Source organism: Engraulis encrasicolus, unplaced genomic scaffold, assembly GCF_034702125.1.
Source record: "Engraulis encrasicolus isolate BLACKSEA-1 unplaced genomic scaffold, IST_EnEncr_1.0 scaffold_106_np1212, whole genome shotgun sequence".
Classification (NCBI taxonomy): domain Eukaryota; kingdom Metazoa; phylum Chordata; class Actinopteri; order Clupeiformes; family Engraulidae; genus Engraulis; species Engraulis encrasicolus.
Genome location: NW_026944537.1, coordinates 102,501 through 122,678, shown reverse-complemented (window position 1 = coordinate 122,678; position 20,178 = coordinate 102,501). Strand labels below are relative to the sequence as shown.

The 20,178-nt window shown below is 46.5% G+C and overlaps 1 protein-coding gene across 1 annotated transcript in view; it reads right to left on the bottom strand.

The window, feature by feature from the left end:
- LOC134442011 (tumor protein p53-inducible protein 11-like) overlaps nt 1-20,178 on the bottom strand; it is a 73,187-nt gene that overhangs the window by 19,874 nt on the left and 33,135 nt on the right. Inside the window, exon 3 of the mRNA XM_063192374.1 lies at nt 20,007-20,156. Coding sequence (XP_063048444.1) covers nt 20,007-20,156 — 150 coding nt within the window. The remainder of the gene's footprint in view (nt 1-20,006; nt 20,157-20,178) is intronic.

Here is a 20,178-nt window from a genome sequence, read left to right as displayed (position 1 = left end):
TATAGTCTGGACACAGACTCTTGCGTTAATGCGCTCCGCCGCTTTACATGCAGAAGAGGTCAAGCCAAGATCATGCGGTCAGACAATGGGACCAATCTCGTAGCTGCTGAGAGAGAGCTACGTGAAGCTCTCCAAGACTTGAACCAAAGTCGAATTGCTGATGCAATGATGGAGAAAAGAGTCAATTGGATCTTCAACGCCCCTGCAGCCTCCCATCACCGAGGTGTGTGGGAAAGACAGATACGCACAGTACGCAAGATCCTGAACTCCATTGTCAGACAACAGTCACTGGACGAAGAGAGTCTACTTACCGTCATGTGTGAGGTGGAGTCTATCATGAACAACAGGCCTCTCACCCTGGCATCGGACGACCCCAGTGATCTCGACGTCTTGACACCGAACCACTTACTTCTTCTGAGAGCACAACCCAGCATTCCTCCTGGAATCTTCTCCCGGGACGACCAGTATGCTCGACGGCGGTGGCGACAGGTGCAATATATTGCAGACCTGTTTTGGACCAGGTGGGTCAAAGAGTACCTACCAACCCTCCAGAATCGGCAACGGTGGTCAAGACCCAAGAGGAACTTCCAAGAGGGAGATGTCGTCTTGATAGTGGACGACACTGCGCCGCGCAACTCCTGGCTAATGGGCCGGGTCATCAAGACCTTGCCTGATGCGAAAGGTGTGGTAAGGCGAGCTGTTGTGCAGACGAAGACTAGTCAGCTCGACAGACCAGTGAGTAAGCTTTGTTTATTACTAAAGGCGACCTGAAGACTTCAAGGACTCTTATACTGGACTGAGTTGATTCTTTGAATTTCATGTTTAAGTTCATGATTAAAAAACACTTAAGATTAAGCTCATATTTCATATTTGATGGCTCTTTTGTAATTTAAAGTTTGGTAATTGTTCCGCCCATAGCGTTAACAATTAGGGGCCGGAAATGTAAGAGCCATATTGAGGAAGCATTTCATTTTGGAATTAAGAATTATTATTTACATATATATATATAGAATTGTTATTTTCTAAGAATATTATTTTGATACACCATGTGTAATTTCATTAAGGAAGAGATGTTATTTAATTCATTATTTGGATAAGAGAATGTTTCGTCACTAATGTGTAATGTGCACGAGACGCAGCAGTATATAAAGCGTGACATGCGTCATTTGTCATTCAGAAGGTCGGGTGGTGGTGATACAGTTTTCTGACCGTCAGCGCACGTCAGCGCACGGCACATGGACATTTAGAACAAGAAAGAACCACCGACCAGTTAAGCTTCACCACTTAAAGGGCAATTCCGGCCAGTTTGGATTCATATCCCATCTTGGGTGGACCCAGGGAAAAGGATGAAAGGGGAAACCGCGAGAAATTTTCATGCGTGCTGCGCAAAGTTGTTCAATTGCGCTGTTTTCGGTTAAACCCTGGCCCGTCGGGCAGGTATTTGACCTGTTTTAAAGCTCCTAGCGTGCATTAAAACCTTTTGAACGATTTGGCCGTGGTGTGTGGGTCCATACAAGTCGATCTAGTGGTTCACAGTTCCATTAGGTAGCACAGGTACGATACAACAGGAGTTTTCAAAATTGGCGCACCTACCTCTCTCAGCTTCCGCCTTCCAACTACGTCCGCAAAATGGTTTGCCAATGTGATACTTCATAGTAATCCATTTTATTTTTGTCCACCAAAGACGAGCCACAAGAAACATATTCACACGTTCCCATGTCCTGTGTTGTTATTGTCGCGCAGATTCACTTCTCTGTCACTGAACGCAGTTTAGTGATGTCACGGTGTCACATGACTCCTGGAAGGAACGCAATTCGCTCATCCAGTTATTATAGAGAGAGAGGCGCTGTCGTAATATACTGTTTGATATTTTGAGATGGATCCTCCGTTGGGGTGGTTAAATTGAAGAGTTTGGTGGCCATGGTTATCTTTTTCGAACCAGAATTTGTTACAGATACAGATTTATTCCTTCCAGGAGTCATGTGACACAGTGACGTCACTAAACTGCGTTCAGTGACAGAGAAGTGAATCTTGTGGCTCGTCTTTGGTGGACAAAAATAAAATGGATTACTATGAAGTATCACTTTGGCAAACCATTTTGCGGACGTAGTTGGAAGGCGGAAGCTGAGAGAGGTAGGTGCGCCAATTTTGAAAACTCCTGTTGTATCGTACCTGTGCTACCATGGAACTGTGAACCACTAGATCGACTTGTATGGACCCACACACCACGGCCAAATCGTTCAAAAGGTTTTAATGCACGCTAGGAGCTTTAAAACAGGTCAAATACCTGCCCGACGGGCCAGGGTTTAACCGAAAACAGCGCAATTGAACAACTTTGCGCAGCACGCATGAAAATTTCTCGCGGTTTCCCCTGTCATCCTTTTCCCTGGGTCCACCCAAGATGGGATATGAATCCAAACTGGCCGGAATTGCCCTTTAAGAGACAGACAGTGAATTCTTTTGTTTTGTATGTTTTATTTGTAAGTAAACTTTTTAAACTTAAGCATCCTGTGTCGGAAGATTTGTCGCGTCAGACTCGTTGCTTATTCACCCGCTCCTCAGGTGGCATACATTATCAGAAGGAGTTGCCACTACAGATATTATCAGATTAAAATCTCTCTCTCTCTCTCTCTCTCTCTTTCTCTCTCTCTCTCTCTTTCTCTCTCTCTCTCTCTCTCTCCACACACACCCCTCTCTGCCCCAGATCTACCCCCCCTCACCACTTTGGCACCGTGTGTGTGACATGTCAAAACAACAGGAGATATTTCGGTAACACTTTATTTTAGGGATACATCTATTAGCACTAATACATGCAATGTTCCTGTATAAGTAACTTGTAAGGCATGTACAAAGCAAAATCAAACATTTGTTTTGGCATGTATTCGCAAATGTCTTGTTCATGCACGATAAGGGATTTATTACCAATTTAACCTTAGTAAGGACCTAGTAGGCCTTAGCTTTTGCTTAGTTCATGCCTTACAAGTTACTTATGCAGGCATTAACATTGTATGTATTAGTGCTTATAGATGTATCCCTAAAATAAAGTGTTACCGACATTTCACTACACATCACCTCCCACTGATTTCAAATGTGAAGTGCACTCGAACAATAATACTTTTGATATTATCAGATTAAAATATCTCTCTCTCTCTGTCTCTCTCTCTCTCTCTCTCTCTCTCTCTCACCATTTTGGCACCGGGTGTGTGACATGTCAAAACAACAGGAGACATTTCACTACACATCACCTCCCACTGATCTACTATTTAAGGCTCAGTAGCGTCATAGCCAGGTTATCATGATGTAGTTCACTACGTTGAGTAAATAGCGAATAGATCTGAGAGACTACTGACAAATGCAGGATTAAAGGGAAATGTGATCTGCACATCAAAGAGCTTCCATTCTTCCATTTTTATTTCTTATATAGGTGACTCTTTAGCCCTCACGTCCCTGTGTCCATAATCTCTTACTGCAAATGGGGTCGCCGGCGGGCCTATTCACTATTTGCTGAAAATACTCAACCACAACATAACAACTTTGCTGTCATTACTGACAGTCCTAAGTAGCAGATGAAGACATGGCCATTACAATTTCGGTGAGAGTAGGGTTATAACATAGGCTCTGGTGACAGTAGGGTTATAACATAGGCTCTGGTGATAGTAGGGTTATAACATAGGCTCTGGTGACAGTAGGGTTATAACATATACTCTGGTGACAGTAGGGTTATAACATAGTCTCTAGCGACAGTAAGGTTATAACAGAATCTGGTGATAGTAGAGTTATAACATAGGCTCTGGTGACAATAAGGTTCTAAGAGGCTCTGGTGACAGTAGGGTTATAACATAGGCTCTGGTGACAGTAGGGTTATAACATAGGCTCTGGTGACAGTAGGGTTATAACATAGGCTCTGGTGACAGTAAGGTTATAACATAGGCTCTGGTGACAGTAGGGTTATAACATGGGCTCTGGTGACAGTATAACATAGGCTCTGGTGACAGTAGGGTTATAACATAGGCTATAACATTTGCTGAAAATACTCAACTACATAATAACAACATTATTATGACATTACCGAGAGCCTTATATAACATATTAAGACATAGCCATTACAATTTTGGTGACAGTAGGGTTATAACATAGGCTCTGGTGACTAGGGTTATAACATATACTCTGGTGACAGTAGGGTTATAACATAGGCTCTGGTGACAGTAGGGTTATAACATATACTCTGGTGACAGTAGAGTTATAACATAGGCTCTGGTGACAGTAGGGTTATAACAGAATCTGGTGACAGCAAGGTTATAACAGGCTCTGGTGACATAAGGTTCTAAGAGGCTCTGGTGACAGTAGGGTTATAACATAGGCTCTTGTAACGGAGTTAAAATATACTCTTTTTTTGTATTAAGTGAATCCTCACAAAATCTGTTTTCTGTTTTCACAATGTTATTGGTTTTTGGAATTATTTTGCATGTTGTACCGCATTCATCTTAGTTGACCATGGGCCTTCACGACTGCTTTTCGCGTTCGTGCCTCTTGGGTGCTTGCGCCCTCCGTACCTCCAGCTAGATCGCCCCACGCTGGAGGTAAGCAGTGTTAAGTAGCGCTCCGGGTAAAACATTCTATTTTATTGAATGGATGCGCTGTGACTACGAGTCCTTTCCTGAATATGAATGTAGATAAGCAGTATTAAATGATTCTCTGAAAAAGTAATGTTTCAACTCGATGTAAACTTGTTATAAATCGAGCTGTCGTGTTTCTGTGTTCACATGCTTTGTACCCTGCTATGATGTGCAGCATGGTGTGAAACCAAGGTCCTGATTCCGTATTTCTTCTTTTAATCATATTGCAGTAGTTGCAGTCGAGTGACGGATGCCCTGGTCTTGTGTGTATTTGTTTTCATGAATGCAGGTACGTTGTTGTGAACTGTGTAAGATGTATGATTGTTCCCTTAACTTAATGAAACTTCAGTATGCTCGCTGTATGTCTGCCATTTTGTTACTCTGAATTGTAAGCCAGCTAGATCGCCCCACGCTGGAGTAGTTGCAGTCGAGTGACGGATGCCCTGGTCTTGTGTGTATTTGTTTTCATGAATGCAGACAATAAACCGAGCAGCTGAACCCCTGGTCTCCTTCTGGTCTTTGGACGGGTCTGTTACATTGGTGCCGTGACTATTCTGGATCGCCTGGATCAGCTCAAGCAGATCGCCGAGAGTGCTGCGTGTTCTTCTGGTGATTCCGTATTATGTCCACAAGGGGGTACTGTTGCACTGCATTCGTGATATGGTTTATTGACACATGTGCACTACATTCGTGATATGGTTTATTGACACATGGGTTTACAGTACTGTGCATTGCTCTGTCATTACTACCAGTGATTTTGGTGCTGCAATCTGAAATAATTCTTAAATTACATTGCAGTCTGTATCTATTATTCATTTTGGGTCGAATTACTGTAGTATTTTTTATTTTTTTCTTTATTTTATTTCTCATGTTTTACTGAAAATATCATGGCTGAGAAACAGAGCAGTCAGGGTAATGAGTTTAAAGGCTTTCCTATGGGCAGGGGCAGGGGTGTTCATTTTGGTGGTCTGAATGCTAACACATTTACTAGTGAGTGTGGGAGTGATAGCGCAGGTGGTCTCCAAGGATATGTTAGTGATGGTAGGGGCAGAGGGCATAGTGTGAGCCCGAGCTGGTCTCCTAGTGAACAGTTCTTGAGGGACGATGCACACACTTCTACTCCAATGAGTGATAGCATTGCCATGCAACACCTGACTGATATGATGAGCCGATTAGGAGAGCAGATAGGTAACTCCATCGTAGCTCAGCTTTATTCTTCTGGATTTACTGATCGCACTCATGCACCTGACACACCCATGGCTGACAAACCAACGAGTGTAGACACTACACAACAAAACACTACAGACCCTATACAACAAAACACAACGCCAGTAGTAGTACATGTCAAAACTGAACGTGAACCTGTGACCTTTAGGGGTAATAGTTCAGACAAATACTCAGTTCAAGAATGGATAGCCATGACCAAAGCTAACCTCAGGAAGCAGCCCTACACCACTGCTGAGAAAGCGGATGAGATACAGGGAAGGCTTTTGGGAAAGGCGAGAGATGTCGTCAAAGTGGCTCTGAGGAGTGATGACACACTTGATGCGAAGCAAAACCCAGACATCATATATGATATTCTAATGCGATACTTCAGCCAGTCTTCTTCATCCCTCCCTTTACAAGATTTTTACACCACACTACCCAAGCCAAAGGAAAACCCAGTTGATTACTGGATCAGACTGAACAAAGCAGCAGACACTGCAGATGAAGGCTTGCGTCGCCTTGGTAGGAGGATGGAAAACATAAGTGGAGAAGTGGCACAAATGTTAGCAAAGCACTGTCCTGACCCACAGCTCTCTTCCATTTTTAAATGCAAGCCTGTCAGTGAGTGGTCGTCTAAGGACATTCAGCTCAGGATAGATGAGTATCAAAGGGAATCAGGAGTGTCTGCTATGTCTTACAGCGTCCCTCAGTTGAAGACTTACCCGACTGCTGTGCTTGATAGTGACTCTTACATTTGTCCACACTCTGATTCTGACGAGACGAATCCCCAGTCAGCTTGCCCACCATACGCTGCCCCTGACCTGTGTACGGGGTTCACTTGTGTCCAACAGCATGTCCAGCGCCCGCAGCGTAACCCGCCACAGCATGTCCAGCGGCCTCTGCAGCACCTGTCACAGCATGTCCAGCGCCCGCAGCGTAGCCCGCCACAGCCTGTCCAGCGCCCACAGCCTGTCTCACCACCACAGAATGCTCAGCAAACTGACAGTGATGTCCTGGGCCGAATGATGAACATGCTTGAGAGAGTGTTGGCCAGGGTGGAGCCACGCAGTCCTGCGTGTACCCAGAGGCGCTCCAGCCCCTTCAGCTCCCCGCCGTGTAATGTTTGTGGGGGCCCAGATCATTCCACCCTGTCTCACTGCAAGTCTGATCATCTCTGTTTCAAGTGTCTAGCCCCTGATCACTCAAAGCAGCACTGCCCAAACAATGCTCCTCCCCACCTCAGCCCAGCTCCGGGAAACTAGTTGACCTGTATTCAGAGGGGGGCAGTACAGGTCAAAACAAAACCTCCCACCCACTTGACATTCATTTTGATTTTGACACTCTTTCACAATCCCAGTCGAACAACATTGTTTATCAAAACACTCATACTGTAGGGGGCAGTGACAGTCTGTTCTATGTACCCGTGAAAGTGGGGGACATTATGACTCTGGGGGGGATGCTGGATAGTGGTTCAATGGCGTGTACAGTCAGTGATGCTGCTATGCATAACCTGCTTGCTGCAGGGGCAGTGTGTGAAACTGACAGATTCCCCACTGACGTGACTCTCATTGGTGTTGGGGGCCGAAGAGTGCACCCTAAATCAGCATTCAACATCCTCATGGAAATTAACGACTGCAAAATGACAGTCCCAACAATTGTCGTGGAGGGGCAACATGATGACTTAATCATTGGGACCAATGTGATCAAACACTTACTGCGTGAGTCAAAGAAGTGTAGTGCGTACTGGACAGCCATTTCTGCCCCGCCATCCTCTGACACTGAAACTGAACACTTTCTTTCGATGCTGGCTGGCTTACATAGATGGGGTGACGGTGAGATGCCCGACAAGATAGGGACTGTGCGTTGCAATTCGGCCACATGTCTCGAACCCGGCCGTGAATACCTCTTGTGGGGAAAGCTGCCGAAACCTGTACGAGTGTCTCCTGGCAGTGCAGTGATGACAGAACCTACATCTGCACGGTCTGCCCCCAAAGGTCTCATGGTTGCTAGAGTTGTCACACCCTTATGGGCGGATGGATGGGTCCCACTGAAGGTGATGAACGTCTCCGAAAAGCCTCTGTTTTTGAGACGTAATACAAAGCTCGCTGACTTAGTGCCCTGTGTCGCTTTGGAAGATTTGGACCTGGTCAGTGCTCATCAGAGTATTTGCGATGTGCCTGCCCCCCCTTTCTGTCCTGATGTGAGAAGTGTTGAGGGGAGGCTGCAGTCCATTGGCCTGGGTGAATTGGACATAAGCGAGTGTAATGCGTCATCTGCATGTAAAGACAAGTTGTCTGAACTTATTGCTCGCTACCAGGATATCTTTTCACGCAATCACCTTGACTGTGGAAAGGCAAAGGACTTTGTTCACAGAATTCACTTGATCGATCAAAAGCCCTTCAGACTCCCTTTCAGACGTGTGCCACCAAGTCAATACCAGAAACTACGCCAAGTCTTGAGTGAAATGGAAGAGAAAGAGTTAATTCGAAAGTCAACAAGTGAATATGCCTCACCTTTTGTCCTTATCTGGAAAAAAAATGGTGATTTGCGTGTGTGCACTGACTTCCGGTGGCTGAACAAGAGAACTCTGAAAGATGCTCACCCACTGCCACACCAAGCCGATTGTTTGGCAGCACTTGGTGGCAATTCTCTCTTCAGCACAATGGACTTAACGTCAGGTTTTTATAACATGCCCTTACATGAGGATGACAGGAAATACTCAGCATTCACTACACCTATGGGGCTCTATGAGTACAATAGGTTGCCACAGGGGCTCTGTAACAGCCCAGGGAGTTTTATGAGGATGATGACGTCCATTTTTGGCGATCAAAATTACTTGAGTCTGCTATGTTATTTGGACGACATTTTGGTTTTTGCCCCTGATGAAAGCTCTGCACTGGAGCGTCTTGAGTTGGTGTTCAGCAGACTCCGTGCCCACAACTTGAAACTGGCCCCTAGAAAATGCCACTTTTTGAGAAAATCTGTCAAGTTTTTAGGCCATATTGTTGATGAGCATGGGGTTTCAACTGACCCAGGCAAAGTTGAGTGCATAAATAACATGACTGTGGCTGATTTGATGGATGCAGATGGTGTGACACCTTCAGAAAAACGTGTGCGTTCCTTCATGGGCATGTTGAATTTTTATCAACACTTCATCCCAGGATACTCAAGTCTTGCAAAGCCGTTGTTCTCTCTGTTGGCAGGCCAGAAACAGAAGAAAGGCAGAAAGCCTAAAGGTGCTGCAGTGGGCCGCAAGCTGAGGTCAGATGACTGGACTGTTGACCATGATCATGCATTTGCAAAACTCAAAAGTGCCCTGGTGGATTCTGTTGTTTTGGCCCACCCAGACTTTAGTCGACCATTTTTGCTGTCTACTGACGCCTCATTGGATGGCCTTGGAGCCGTTTTGTCTCAAGTGCTTGAAGGTGACACAGTGGCTAGACCGATTGCGTTTGCTAGCAAGTCCTTGACTCGGTCACAGAAGAACTACCCGGCACACCGATTAGAATTTCTTGCATTAAAATGGGCAGTGTGTGAAAAGTTCAGCCACTGGTTGAAGGGCCATGACTTTACCGTGTGGACCGATAATAACCCACTGACCCACATGATGACAAAGCCCAAACTGGACTGTTGCGAGCAGAGATGGGTGTCAAAGCTGGCCAGTTACAATTTCGACATCAAATATGTGCCGGGTCCGAGAAACACTGTTGCTGATGCCCTCAGCCGTGTCCCTTTTTGTAAAACCGTTGGCTACCGACTGGTCAGTGAACCTCTTCAGGATCTCATTGCAGAAGCTGCTGTTTTGTCTGATACAGCTGTCCAGCAGACTCTCAGGGAGTCCACCGACCAGTCCGCCATGGCAGAGAGAGTAGCCCATTTTGTATCCACAAACGCCCAGTCCCTGCAACTGTCTTCACAGTCTTTTTCCGAGCAGGAAGTCGCTGCTGTGATTCAGTCACACACTGAATGGGCCTCTGGCGCAAGGAGTCGTGCAGCAGCGTCTGTAAGTCACCTCCCTCAGCTCATTCCTGACTCATTGCCCAATCTGCCTGCCTTTTCTGCTAACGACCTGAGACATGCTCAGTCCAATGACAAGTCATTATCTCGCATTCGTTTTTATGTGGAGAGATCGCGGAGGCCTTCCAGACGTGAGAGGGCGCATGAATCAAGCCAAGTCCTGAGATTGCTGAAACACTGGGAGAAGTTCGTTCTGAGTGATGACATCTTATACAGAGTGTCTCGTGATCAGATTTCAAAAACGAAGCGCTATCAGTTTGTGGTTCCTGACTCTCTGAAGGCCGAAGTCTTGACAGGAGTGCATGAGAGTGCGGGGCACCAAGGTCAGTCCAGAACTCTGAGCATTGCCAGACAAAGATTTTTTTGGCTGCACATGGACCGAGATGTGAGAACGCATGTTCGCCACTGTCAGCGTTGCATTGTCAGCAAGGTAACTGAGCCTGCAGGAAGAGCTCCCCTTGAGAGTATTGTCACCTCCCGGCCCCTACAGCTAGTCTGTATTGATTTTTGGTCAGCCGAAGATTCACACAACAAGTCGGTTGATGTTTTAGTCATTACTGACCATTTCACCAGACTAGCACAAGCTTTTAAATGTAGAGATCAATCAGCCAAACAGGTAGCCAAAGTCCTATGGGAGGAGTATTTCTGTGTCTATGGATTCCCCGAAAGAATCCACAGCGACCAAGGCCCAAGCTTTGAAAGCCAATTGATCGCAGAACTTCTACAGTTATCTGGGGTACGTAAATCTCATACTACCCCATACCACCCAATGGGAAATGGCTGTGTTGAGCGATTCAATCGAACCTTGGGCTGCATGATCAGAGCTCTCCCTCCTGAGTCAAAACTGGACTGGCCAAGGCGCTTACAAACCCTCACGTTCATGTACAATTGCACTGCCCATGAAACTACTGGATATGCGCCATTCTACTTGATGTTTGGGAGAGTCCCCCGTCTTCCAGTAGATATGCTGTTTGGAAACATCCTGTCTGACCCTGATGTGACCAGCTTTGGCAAGTATGTCACGAAACTGTCTGAGGACCTAAGGGAGGCCATGCAGATTGCTCAGGAGCATGCTAAAAAGGAGCAGGGCAAACAGACTAGACTGTATAACAGGACAGCAAAAGGGCCAGAAATTGGAGTTGGAGACAGAGTCCTTGTGGCTAACAAGAAGGAGAGAGGGAAGCGAAAAGTAGCCGACAGATGGGAGTCTACCATTTACACCGTGACTGAGCTGAACCCACAAACTCATACATACAAAATACAAGACACTGTCACAGGACGTGAGCGGATTGTCCATCGTAATCTACTGATGTTAGTTAACTTCCTTCCAGTGCGGGATATGCAACATTCCACTCAGTCCGATCTCTCAATGTCCTCTTCTACCTCTGTCTCTTCAATACCGTCTGGTCATGCTGCATCCGAACATTCTCAGGATCAAGTGTCTTCGCAACCAATTGAGCCCCATTCTGCAACGGATGATCCGCATGGCCTTGTAGGCATCTCTGGACTTGAAAGTCACTCAGACATCTTGCCTACATCTGGGCAGAGAACTAGGGAGTGGGTCCATCACCTGAACTCTGAGCGCTCAGTACAATCTGAAGAGTCTGACACCTCCCACACTGATAAGACTGTTAGGGATGACATTTCAAATGTTAGTGATCATGACACTGCTCAGTCAGTAGTGACTAATGTCTCTGTAGTTGACACTGAACACACTGATCATCCTGCACCACACCGCACCACACGGCTGGGTCGTGTTGTTCGACCAGTCAACCGGCTACTTCACACTATGGCTAGACAGGATGTTAGGCATCTACGCCGTAATGTTCAGACAATGTGCAGCTCGGTAGTTCAGGCTCTTCGGGCATAACTTTTAAAAATGTTTGCTCTTGTGCAGCGTCTTTTTAATGTTTTATAAGGTGTCTTTATAGGAAAGGCTACCGTTTTAGACAGTCCAGGGAAAGTGTGGGGTGTGTAAGGCACCCCATAGCCGGTGGTTGGTTCAGAGGGTTTGGATGCTCTGTCCACTACATCCTTAAGGGATACTTTTTGAGTCGGTCTTACTGTATGTAATCCTGTGACAACTGATGAGTAATAGGTGTATTGTTGAACCACTTGTGAGATTTTGTCCAGAATTCAGTGGGGGTGGGTGTAACGGAGTTAAAATATACTCTTTTTGTATTAAGTGAATCCTCACAAAATCTGTTTTCTGTTTTCACAATGTTATTGGTTTTTGGAATTATTTTGCATGTTGTACCGCATTCATCTTAGTTGACCATGGGCCTTCACGACTGCTTTTCGCGTTCGTGCCTCTTGGGTGCTTGCGCCCTCCGTACCTCCAGCTAGATCGCCCCACGCTGGAGGTAAGCAGTGTTAAGTAGCGCTCCGGGTAAAACATTCTATTTTATTGAATGGATGCGCTGTGACTACGAGTCCTTTCCTGAATATGAATGTAGATAAGCAGTATTAAATGATTCTCTGAAAAAGTAATGTTTCAACTCGATGTAAACTTGTTATAAATCGAGCTGTCGTGTTTCTGTGTTCACATGCTTTGTACCCTGCTATGATGTGCAGCATGGTGTGAAACCAAGGTCCTGATTCCGTATTTCTTCTTTTAATCATATTGCAGTAGTTGCAGTCGAGTGACGGATGCCCTGGTCTTGTGTGTATTTGTTTTCATGAATGCAGGTACGTTGTTGTGAACTGTGTAAGATGTATGATTGTTCCCTTAACTTAATGAAACTTCAGTATGCTCGCTGTATGTCTGCCATTTTGTTACTCTGAATTGTAAGCCAGCTAGATCGCCCCACGCTGGAGTAGTTGCAGTCGAGTGACGGATGCCCTGGTCTTGTGTGTATTTGTTTTCATGAATGCAGACAATAAACCGAGCAGCTGAACCCCTGGTCTCCTTCTGGTCTTTGGACGGGTCTGTTACACTCTGGTGACAGTAAGGTTATAACATAGACTCTGGTGACAGTAGGGTTATAACATAGGCTCTGGTGACAGTAAGGTTATAACATAGGCTCTGGTGTAGGCCTGGGCAAAAAATCGATGTGATTTTAAAATCGAGTTTGAACGTCAAATCGATTTGTTTTTTGAGAAATCGCGTTATACGATTTTTTAAAAATCATCTGTCAGTTTTTGTATCCAAGCGCGCAGCGCATTGCATTACGTTTGCCACTTGGCGAGGACGTATGTCTACCTAGTGCATTCTCTGTGTCTCCTCCCCCATTACATGCACAAACAAACGTGGTGAGTGAAATGGTTTGACAGAAATATAGTGAAACGGGCGAGGAATACGGGCTCCTGTTCAAAAAGGTGACACTACCTCCTATCGTTTTGCCAATGATGAATACCAAAACAACCTACCACTTTGTAAATTGTGAATGACAGTGTTGTCATAACGTAAGCTGTAGGCTACGCATAGCAGGCGGACTACAGGCATGTTTGAATATTTGAAACGAAAACATCTCGCGGAGAAAATGCTAAACAAACTACCGGTACTCTACCCCTACCACAAGAGTGGAGCAAGGTGGAAAGCAGTCACGGATGCAATTAGCCTAGAACTACCTACATGCTTCCCATTTATTCGGCAGAGAAGAGAGGTTTTCAACATGCTTAAAGTTTTGGATGCGCTGCTTCCTCGTCTGTATAATCCTAACCAACATGTGAGTTGAAAGGAATCTCTCTCCCTCCCTCTCTCGCTCACACACACACACACACACCCAAGCACCCGGAGCAATCGGTCTCTCGCACGCTGTCTCTCCCCCTCTCTCTAAAGCCCTACTCGGACGGGACTAGTTTAGGAGACTTGTGGTAAAGTAATAATAACCGCGTCTGAACGTGACATGTCAGTAAAGATAGCGGCGATATCGGTAAACTTCGTAGAGAGTTTTACCACCTGTTAAGTAATCCGGAGAAATTACCAGCTGTAAAACTAGTTGTACACGCTGCAAATGCGCTGATGGCTGATTAAATGCATGAAACGCGATATCTACTCTACTCAGGCCTGCACACGTTACCGTCTTGAAGTAAGCATTGTTTTAGGGTGTTGCTCCAAAATGTTTTCTCTGTGTTAACGCAGCAATGTTCAGATGCATCGACATGTATTTAGACGCATTACTATGGGCTCTGATGGGAAACCAGCAGGCAATTGCTAAATGTGTTCATCTGGGACAAGAGCCTCCATACATCTGCACTATAATGCATCATTAATTGTGGGGATGGATGGCACGTGACGACAAATCTCAACAGTGCCTGAGGGTTTACCCCTCACATTTTTTGTTCTTTCTCTGAGATGTTTCAATGTAATCCCAATTGGTCATTTCTATTAGCAATGTTCTGAGATAAAATTACATTAGGCTATTTTGGCCTGGAGTTCCCAAACTTTACTATGAGCCCTCCACATACAGGTAGATTCCAGCCGAGCCCCCCTGACATGGGACATGCCACACTATTTTTTAATCTGCACCCAGTTTCACACCTTGATAAAGTTTGTGTATTCCTAAGACCATTCAGGTCCTACAGAAAGCACAATGCATACTATTGTAAAGAACAACATTATTCCACTGGGATTTAAGCCTATTTTGGTTTATTTTGGCTATTATAAAACTATATTTTCCCTGCCAATCTGCCACGGCCCCCCTGGCATCCTCTCACGGCCCCCCAGGCGTCCCCAGGTCCACTTTGAAAACCCCTACTATAGGCTACCTCATGTCCATATAAACTGGTCCAGTCCGAGTAGACTTCAATCACACACACCAGAGGCACCGCCACACAAACAGAGCCTACTTCTCTCTCTCTCTGTCTCTGTCTCTGTCTCTGTCTCTCTCTGTCTCTCTCTCTCTCTCTGTCTCTCTCTCTCTCTCACACACACACACACAAACACACAACCACACAGGGGCCTAGAGAGCTCGAGTTTGTTTGTTTTTTGTTTTTTGGGGGGGGGTTTTGAATCGAATCGTGAATCGTGAATCGAGTTTGTTAATGAAAAAATCTAGATTTTTTTTTCAGGGTGAATCGCCCAGCCCTACTCTGGTGACAGTAAGGTTATAACATAGGCTCTGGTGACAGTAAGGTTATACCATAGGCTCTGGTGACAGTAAGGTTACAACAGGCTCTGGTGACAGTAAGGTTATAACATAGGCTCTGGTGACAGTAAGGTTATAGTATTGGCAGAGGACGCGCTCAACTTCTTGGAAAAACGAAAGTCTTTGGGTGCGAGATAAAAAGCGTCAACTTAAGGAAGAAAAATCCGCACTCACAAACTGCGTCTCATTATTTATTTATATTACCACCATGTCCAAAAAGCAAACGCGTTTCGGCTAACAAGCCTTCATCAGTGCGTGGTACCTCGCACTGATGAAGGCTTGTTAGCCGAAACGCGTTTGCTTTTTGGACATGGTGACAGTAGGGTTATAACATAGGCTCTGGTGACAGTAGGGTAAAGGTGCACTATGTCGCATGGTGACCAGAGTAGGTATTGCAGCTATACTCTTTTCATGAATATTTACTGATGAATACATTATTACTAATTAGTAAGTATGGCCAAAAGCACAGTTAAAAAAAAAAAAAGTTTATTTCCGGAAATCCAAAACGGCCCCAGTAGGCCCATGTGGAGTAGGAGGCGTCAGGAGCCCTTGTGGAGTAGGAGGCGTCAGTAGGCCCTTGTGGAGTAGGAGGTGTCAGGAGCCCTTGTGGAGTTGGAGACTTCAGGAGCCATCAATACAGCTTGAGCCCTTGTGGAGTCACCTGGGATTCAAATGGGGCCACCTGGAATGTCTAGGTGTGAAGAAAATAGACAATACACTGTACAACTGTCCTTTCCCCACACAGCAGAAACAGAAATGGCTACTACCAGCCCAACGAAGGTGGCACAGTGTGCACCAGTGATGGACACCAGCAGGACAAACATCAAACTGTAGGCTGATCGCACCATTCTGGGCTCAGATTGACGCCGTTGCATTCTTTTCACTTCTCTTGAGCTCTTTGAGCTCTTCTCTGTTCCCTTTCTGTTCTGATGAGATGCGTTCCGTTGCCTTTATGTTCTGCTGTGATGCATTCTGTTGCCTTTGTGTTCTGATGTGTTGCGTTCTGTTGCCTCTATGTTCTCATGTGATGCGTTCCGTTGCCTCTATGTTCTGATTTGATGCGTTCCGTTGTCTTTATGTTCTGCTGTGATGCGTTCCGTTGCCTTTATGTCCTTTTGTGTTCTTTTATGCTGCCTCAATTTGCCTCTCTGCTCTCACGCGTTCCGGTGCTGTTCAATTCTGAGTGTTCTGAATGTGTCGACTGTCAATTTACATCAGAGAAGACAAAAGGTGTGTGTGTGGGGGGGACTGGGTAAAGGGGGAGAGAGAGAAATCTCAAAACAGTACTTCCAAAATTTCACCAACATGTTAACTTCCCAACAAGAGGACAAAACACCCTGGACTTTGTTTATACCCCACAACAAGGAGCATATAAGGCAAAGCCCATCCCCCACATCGGACTATCAGACCACCTAACAATTCTGCTACTGCCAGCCTACAGACAAAGGGTAAAACTCACCAAACCAGCTCTGAAGGAGGTGAGAAAATGGCCAGAGGGAGCCGTGTCACGACTACAAGACTGCTTTGAAACCACAGATTGGGACATTTTCAAAACGGCTGCCACCCACAGCAACCACATTGACATTGAGGAGTACACAGACACCGTGACCTCCTACATCACAAAATGCATTGATGATGTTACAGAAATAAAACACATCACCACCAGGGCCAACCAGAAGCCATGGTTCACAGGAGACGTTCACAGACTGCTGAGGGCCAGAGACAAAGCCTTCAGAGCAGGAGACGTAGCTGGCCTAAAAGCAGCAAGGGCAAACCTGTCCCAGGGCATCAGGAAAGCAAAAAAGGAATACTCGGACAAAATAACAACACACTTCAAAGACAGCAGAGATGCACAGAGCCTGTGGCAGGGCATACAGGCCATCACGGACTATAAGCCTGCACCACGAAGCTGTGACAACAACACCTCTCTGCTAAACGACCTGAACAGTTTCTTTGCCCGTTTTGAAGCACAAAATGACACTCATCCACAGAAAACTCCCCCTCCCCCCCATGATCAACCCCTGTACCTGTCCTCTGCCAGTGTGAAGAGGACACTGGCCACCATCAACCCACGCAAAGCAGCTGGCCCAGACAACATACCTGGCCGAGTGTTGAAGGATTGTGCAGAAGAGCTGAAGGATGTCTTCACAGACATCTTTAACATCTCTCTGGAGCAAGCAGTCATCCCATCACTTTTCAAAGCTGCTACCATCATACCCGTGCCGAAGAAATCATCACCATCATGCTTCAATGACTACCGTCCTGTAGCACTGACGCCCATAATCATGAAGTGCTTCGAACGGCTAGTCCTGTCACACATCAAAGCCACCCTACCCCCCACCCTGGACCCCTACCAGTTCGCATACCGAGCCAAGCGATCCACGGAGGATTCAATCTGCTCTGCCCTCCATCCAGCCCTCACCCACTTGGACAATAAAGACTCATATGTGAGAATGCTGTTCATTGACTTCAGTTCAGCATTCAATATCATAATACCACAACAACTCATCAGAAAACTGGACAAACTAGGTTTCAGAACCTCCCTCTGCAACTGGCTGCTGGACTTCCTGATGCAGAGACCACAAGCAGTACGGGTAGGGAATAACACCTCAAGCACCCTGACCCTGAGCACGGGGGCTCCGCAAGGTTGTGTTCTCAGCCCCCTGCTGTTCACGCTGCTGACACATGACTGCACAACGACCCACAGCACTAACCATCTAGTGAAGTTTGCGGATGATACAACACTGGTGGGCCTCATCACTAAGGGCGATGAGACCCACTACAGAGAAGAAGTAGACCTGCTGGCCAGATGGTGCAAAGACAACAACCTCCTGTTGAATGTCAACAAGACCAAGGAGATTGTCGTCAACTTTCAGAGGGTCCAAAAACAACTGCCACCACTGACCATCGACGGTGATGCTGTGGAGAGAGTGAGCAGCACCAAGTTCCTTGGAGTGCACATCAGCGACGACCTCTCTTGGACCTCCAACACTACATCACTGGCGAAGAAGGCCCATCAGCGTCTCTACTTCTTGCGCAAACTAAAGAAGGCAAGTGCTACACCCTCCATCATGACAACATTCTACAGAGGAATCATAGAGAGCGTTGTGTCCAGCTGCATCACAGTGTGGGGAGGAAGCTGCACGGAGAAAAACAGGAAGACACTCCAGCGTGTTGTGAACACAGCGAAGAAGATCATTGGAGTACCACTCCCCTCCCTGCAGGACATTTACACCGCACGCCTCACCCGGAAAGCACTGATGATCATCAAAGACACAAGCCACCCTGCACACAAACTGTTCAGCCTCCTGCCCTCTGGAAAGAGGTACAGGCGCCTCCGTTCCCGTACCACCAGGCTCGCAAGCAGCACGATGCATCAAGCAATCAAGATACTGAACACTCAACCCACTCTCCCTTCACTGTCAGCCTCTAGCCAGCCAGGCCACTGACAACGCTCCCCCCTCATCCCCACCACCATATCTGCGACTGAACATTCCACCTGCACTACTACATCTGTGACTGAACTTTCAACCTGCACTAACTCAAAACATACACATGCACACATACATACACACACACACACACACACACACACACACACACACACACACACACACACACACACACACACACACACACACACACACACACACACACACACACACAAGCACACCGCACTTTCTGCACTAAACCCAAACACACACACACTGACACACAACTCATACTCACACACACACACACACACACACACACACACACACACACACACACACACACACACACACACACACACACACACACACACACACACACACACAGGTACACAAACACACACACAGACGCACACCGCACTTTCTACCTGCACTAAACACACACACACACACAGACACAGACACAGACACACGCACACGCACACGCACACGCACACAAAACACATACAAACACACACACACACACATACTGCTGCTGGTGTATTTAATAAACCTTTTTTTTAATTATTTATTTTCTTCAAATGCTACTATTACTATGTCAGAACGCTACAAAGGACTTTTAGAAAAAGCACAACAAAATACCTCCTCTAATGTATGTTCTCTACAAGTCTTCTGTTGTCCAGTCTTGCACTTTAAATGTCTGTATGAGCAATGTCTACGTCCATACTGTCTTATGTCCATGTATGAGTACTGTCTATGTCTATACTGTCTATGTCCTTACCTAGATTAGTCTATGTCTGCATGGGAGAGCAAGAAACGCAATTTCAAATTCTTTGTATGACCAGTGCATGTAAAGAAATTGACAATAAACTTGACTTGACTTGACTTGACTGAGAGAGAGAGAGAGAGAGAGAGAGAGAGAGAGAGAGAGAGAGAGAGAGAGAGAGACAGAGAGAGATAGTCCCTTCATATAATCCTGAAGGTGTCTGTGGTCATTTTTGTCCTGTTTAGACACTTCTCAGCTATGAGGTGGAGAGCGCAAGGAAAGAGTGAGGGTGGGCTGTAAATACTGTGTGTGTGTGTGTGTGTGTGTGCATGTGTGTATGTGTGCGTGTGTTCGTGTGTGCGTGTGTGTGTGTGTGTGTGTGTCTGCGTTTACCTTAGACCGTTGCACTTCTCCGTCATCGTCCTCACCCCCAACCACCAGTGTGTGTGTGTGTGTGTGTGTGTGTGTGTGTGTGTGTGTGTGTGTGGTACCTTAGAGCGATGCACCTCCCCATCGTCGTCCTCCCCCCCACCCCCAGCACCTTGTGTGTGTGTGTGTGTGTGTGCGTGTACATGTGCGTGTGTGTGTGTGTGTGTGTGTGTTTGTGTGCGTGTGTGTGTGTGTGTGTGTGTGTGCGCGCGTACGTGTGTGTGTGTGTGTGTGGTACCTTAGAGCGATGCACCTCTCTGTCGTCGTCGTCCCCCCCCCCCCCCCCCAGCACTTTGTGTGTGTGTGTGTGTCTGTGTGTGTGTGTGTGTGTGTGTGTGTGTGTGTGTGGTACCTTAGAGCGATAGACTTCCCCGTCGTCGTCCTCCCCCCCCACCCCCAGCACCTTGTGTGTGTGTGTGTGTGTGTGTGTGTGTGTGTGTGTGTGTGGTACCTTAGAGCGATGCACCTCTCCATCGTCGTCCTCTCCCCCCACCCCCAGCACCTTGCGGGTCTTCAGTCGGCTCACGAGGTCCGTCTGGCTGTGTTTCTTAATCAGGGGGGGCGGGGGAGGGGCAGGGGCAGGGGTCACGCACGGGGTCGTCTCCATGACAACCACAATCAGA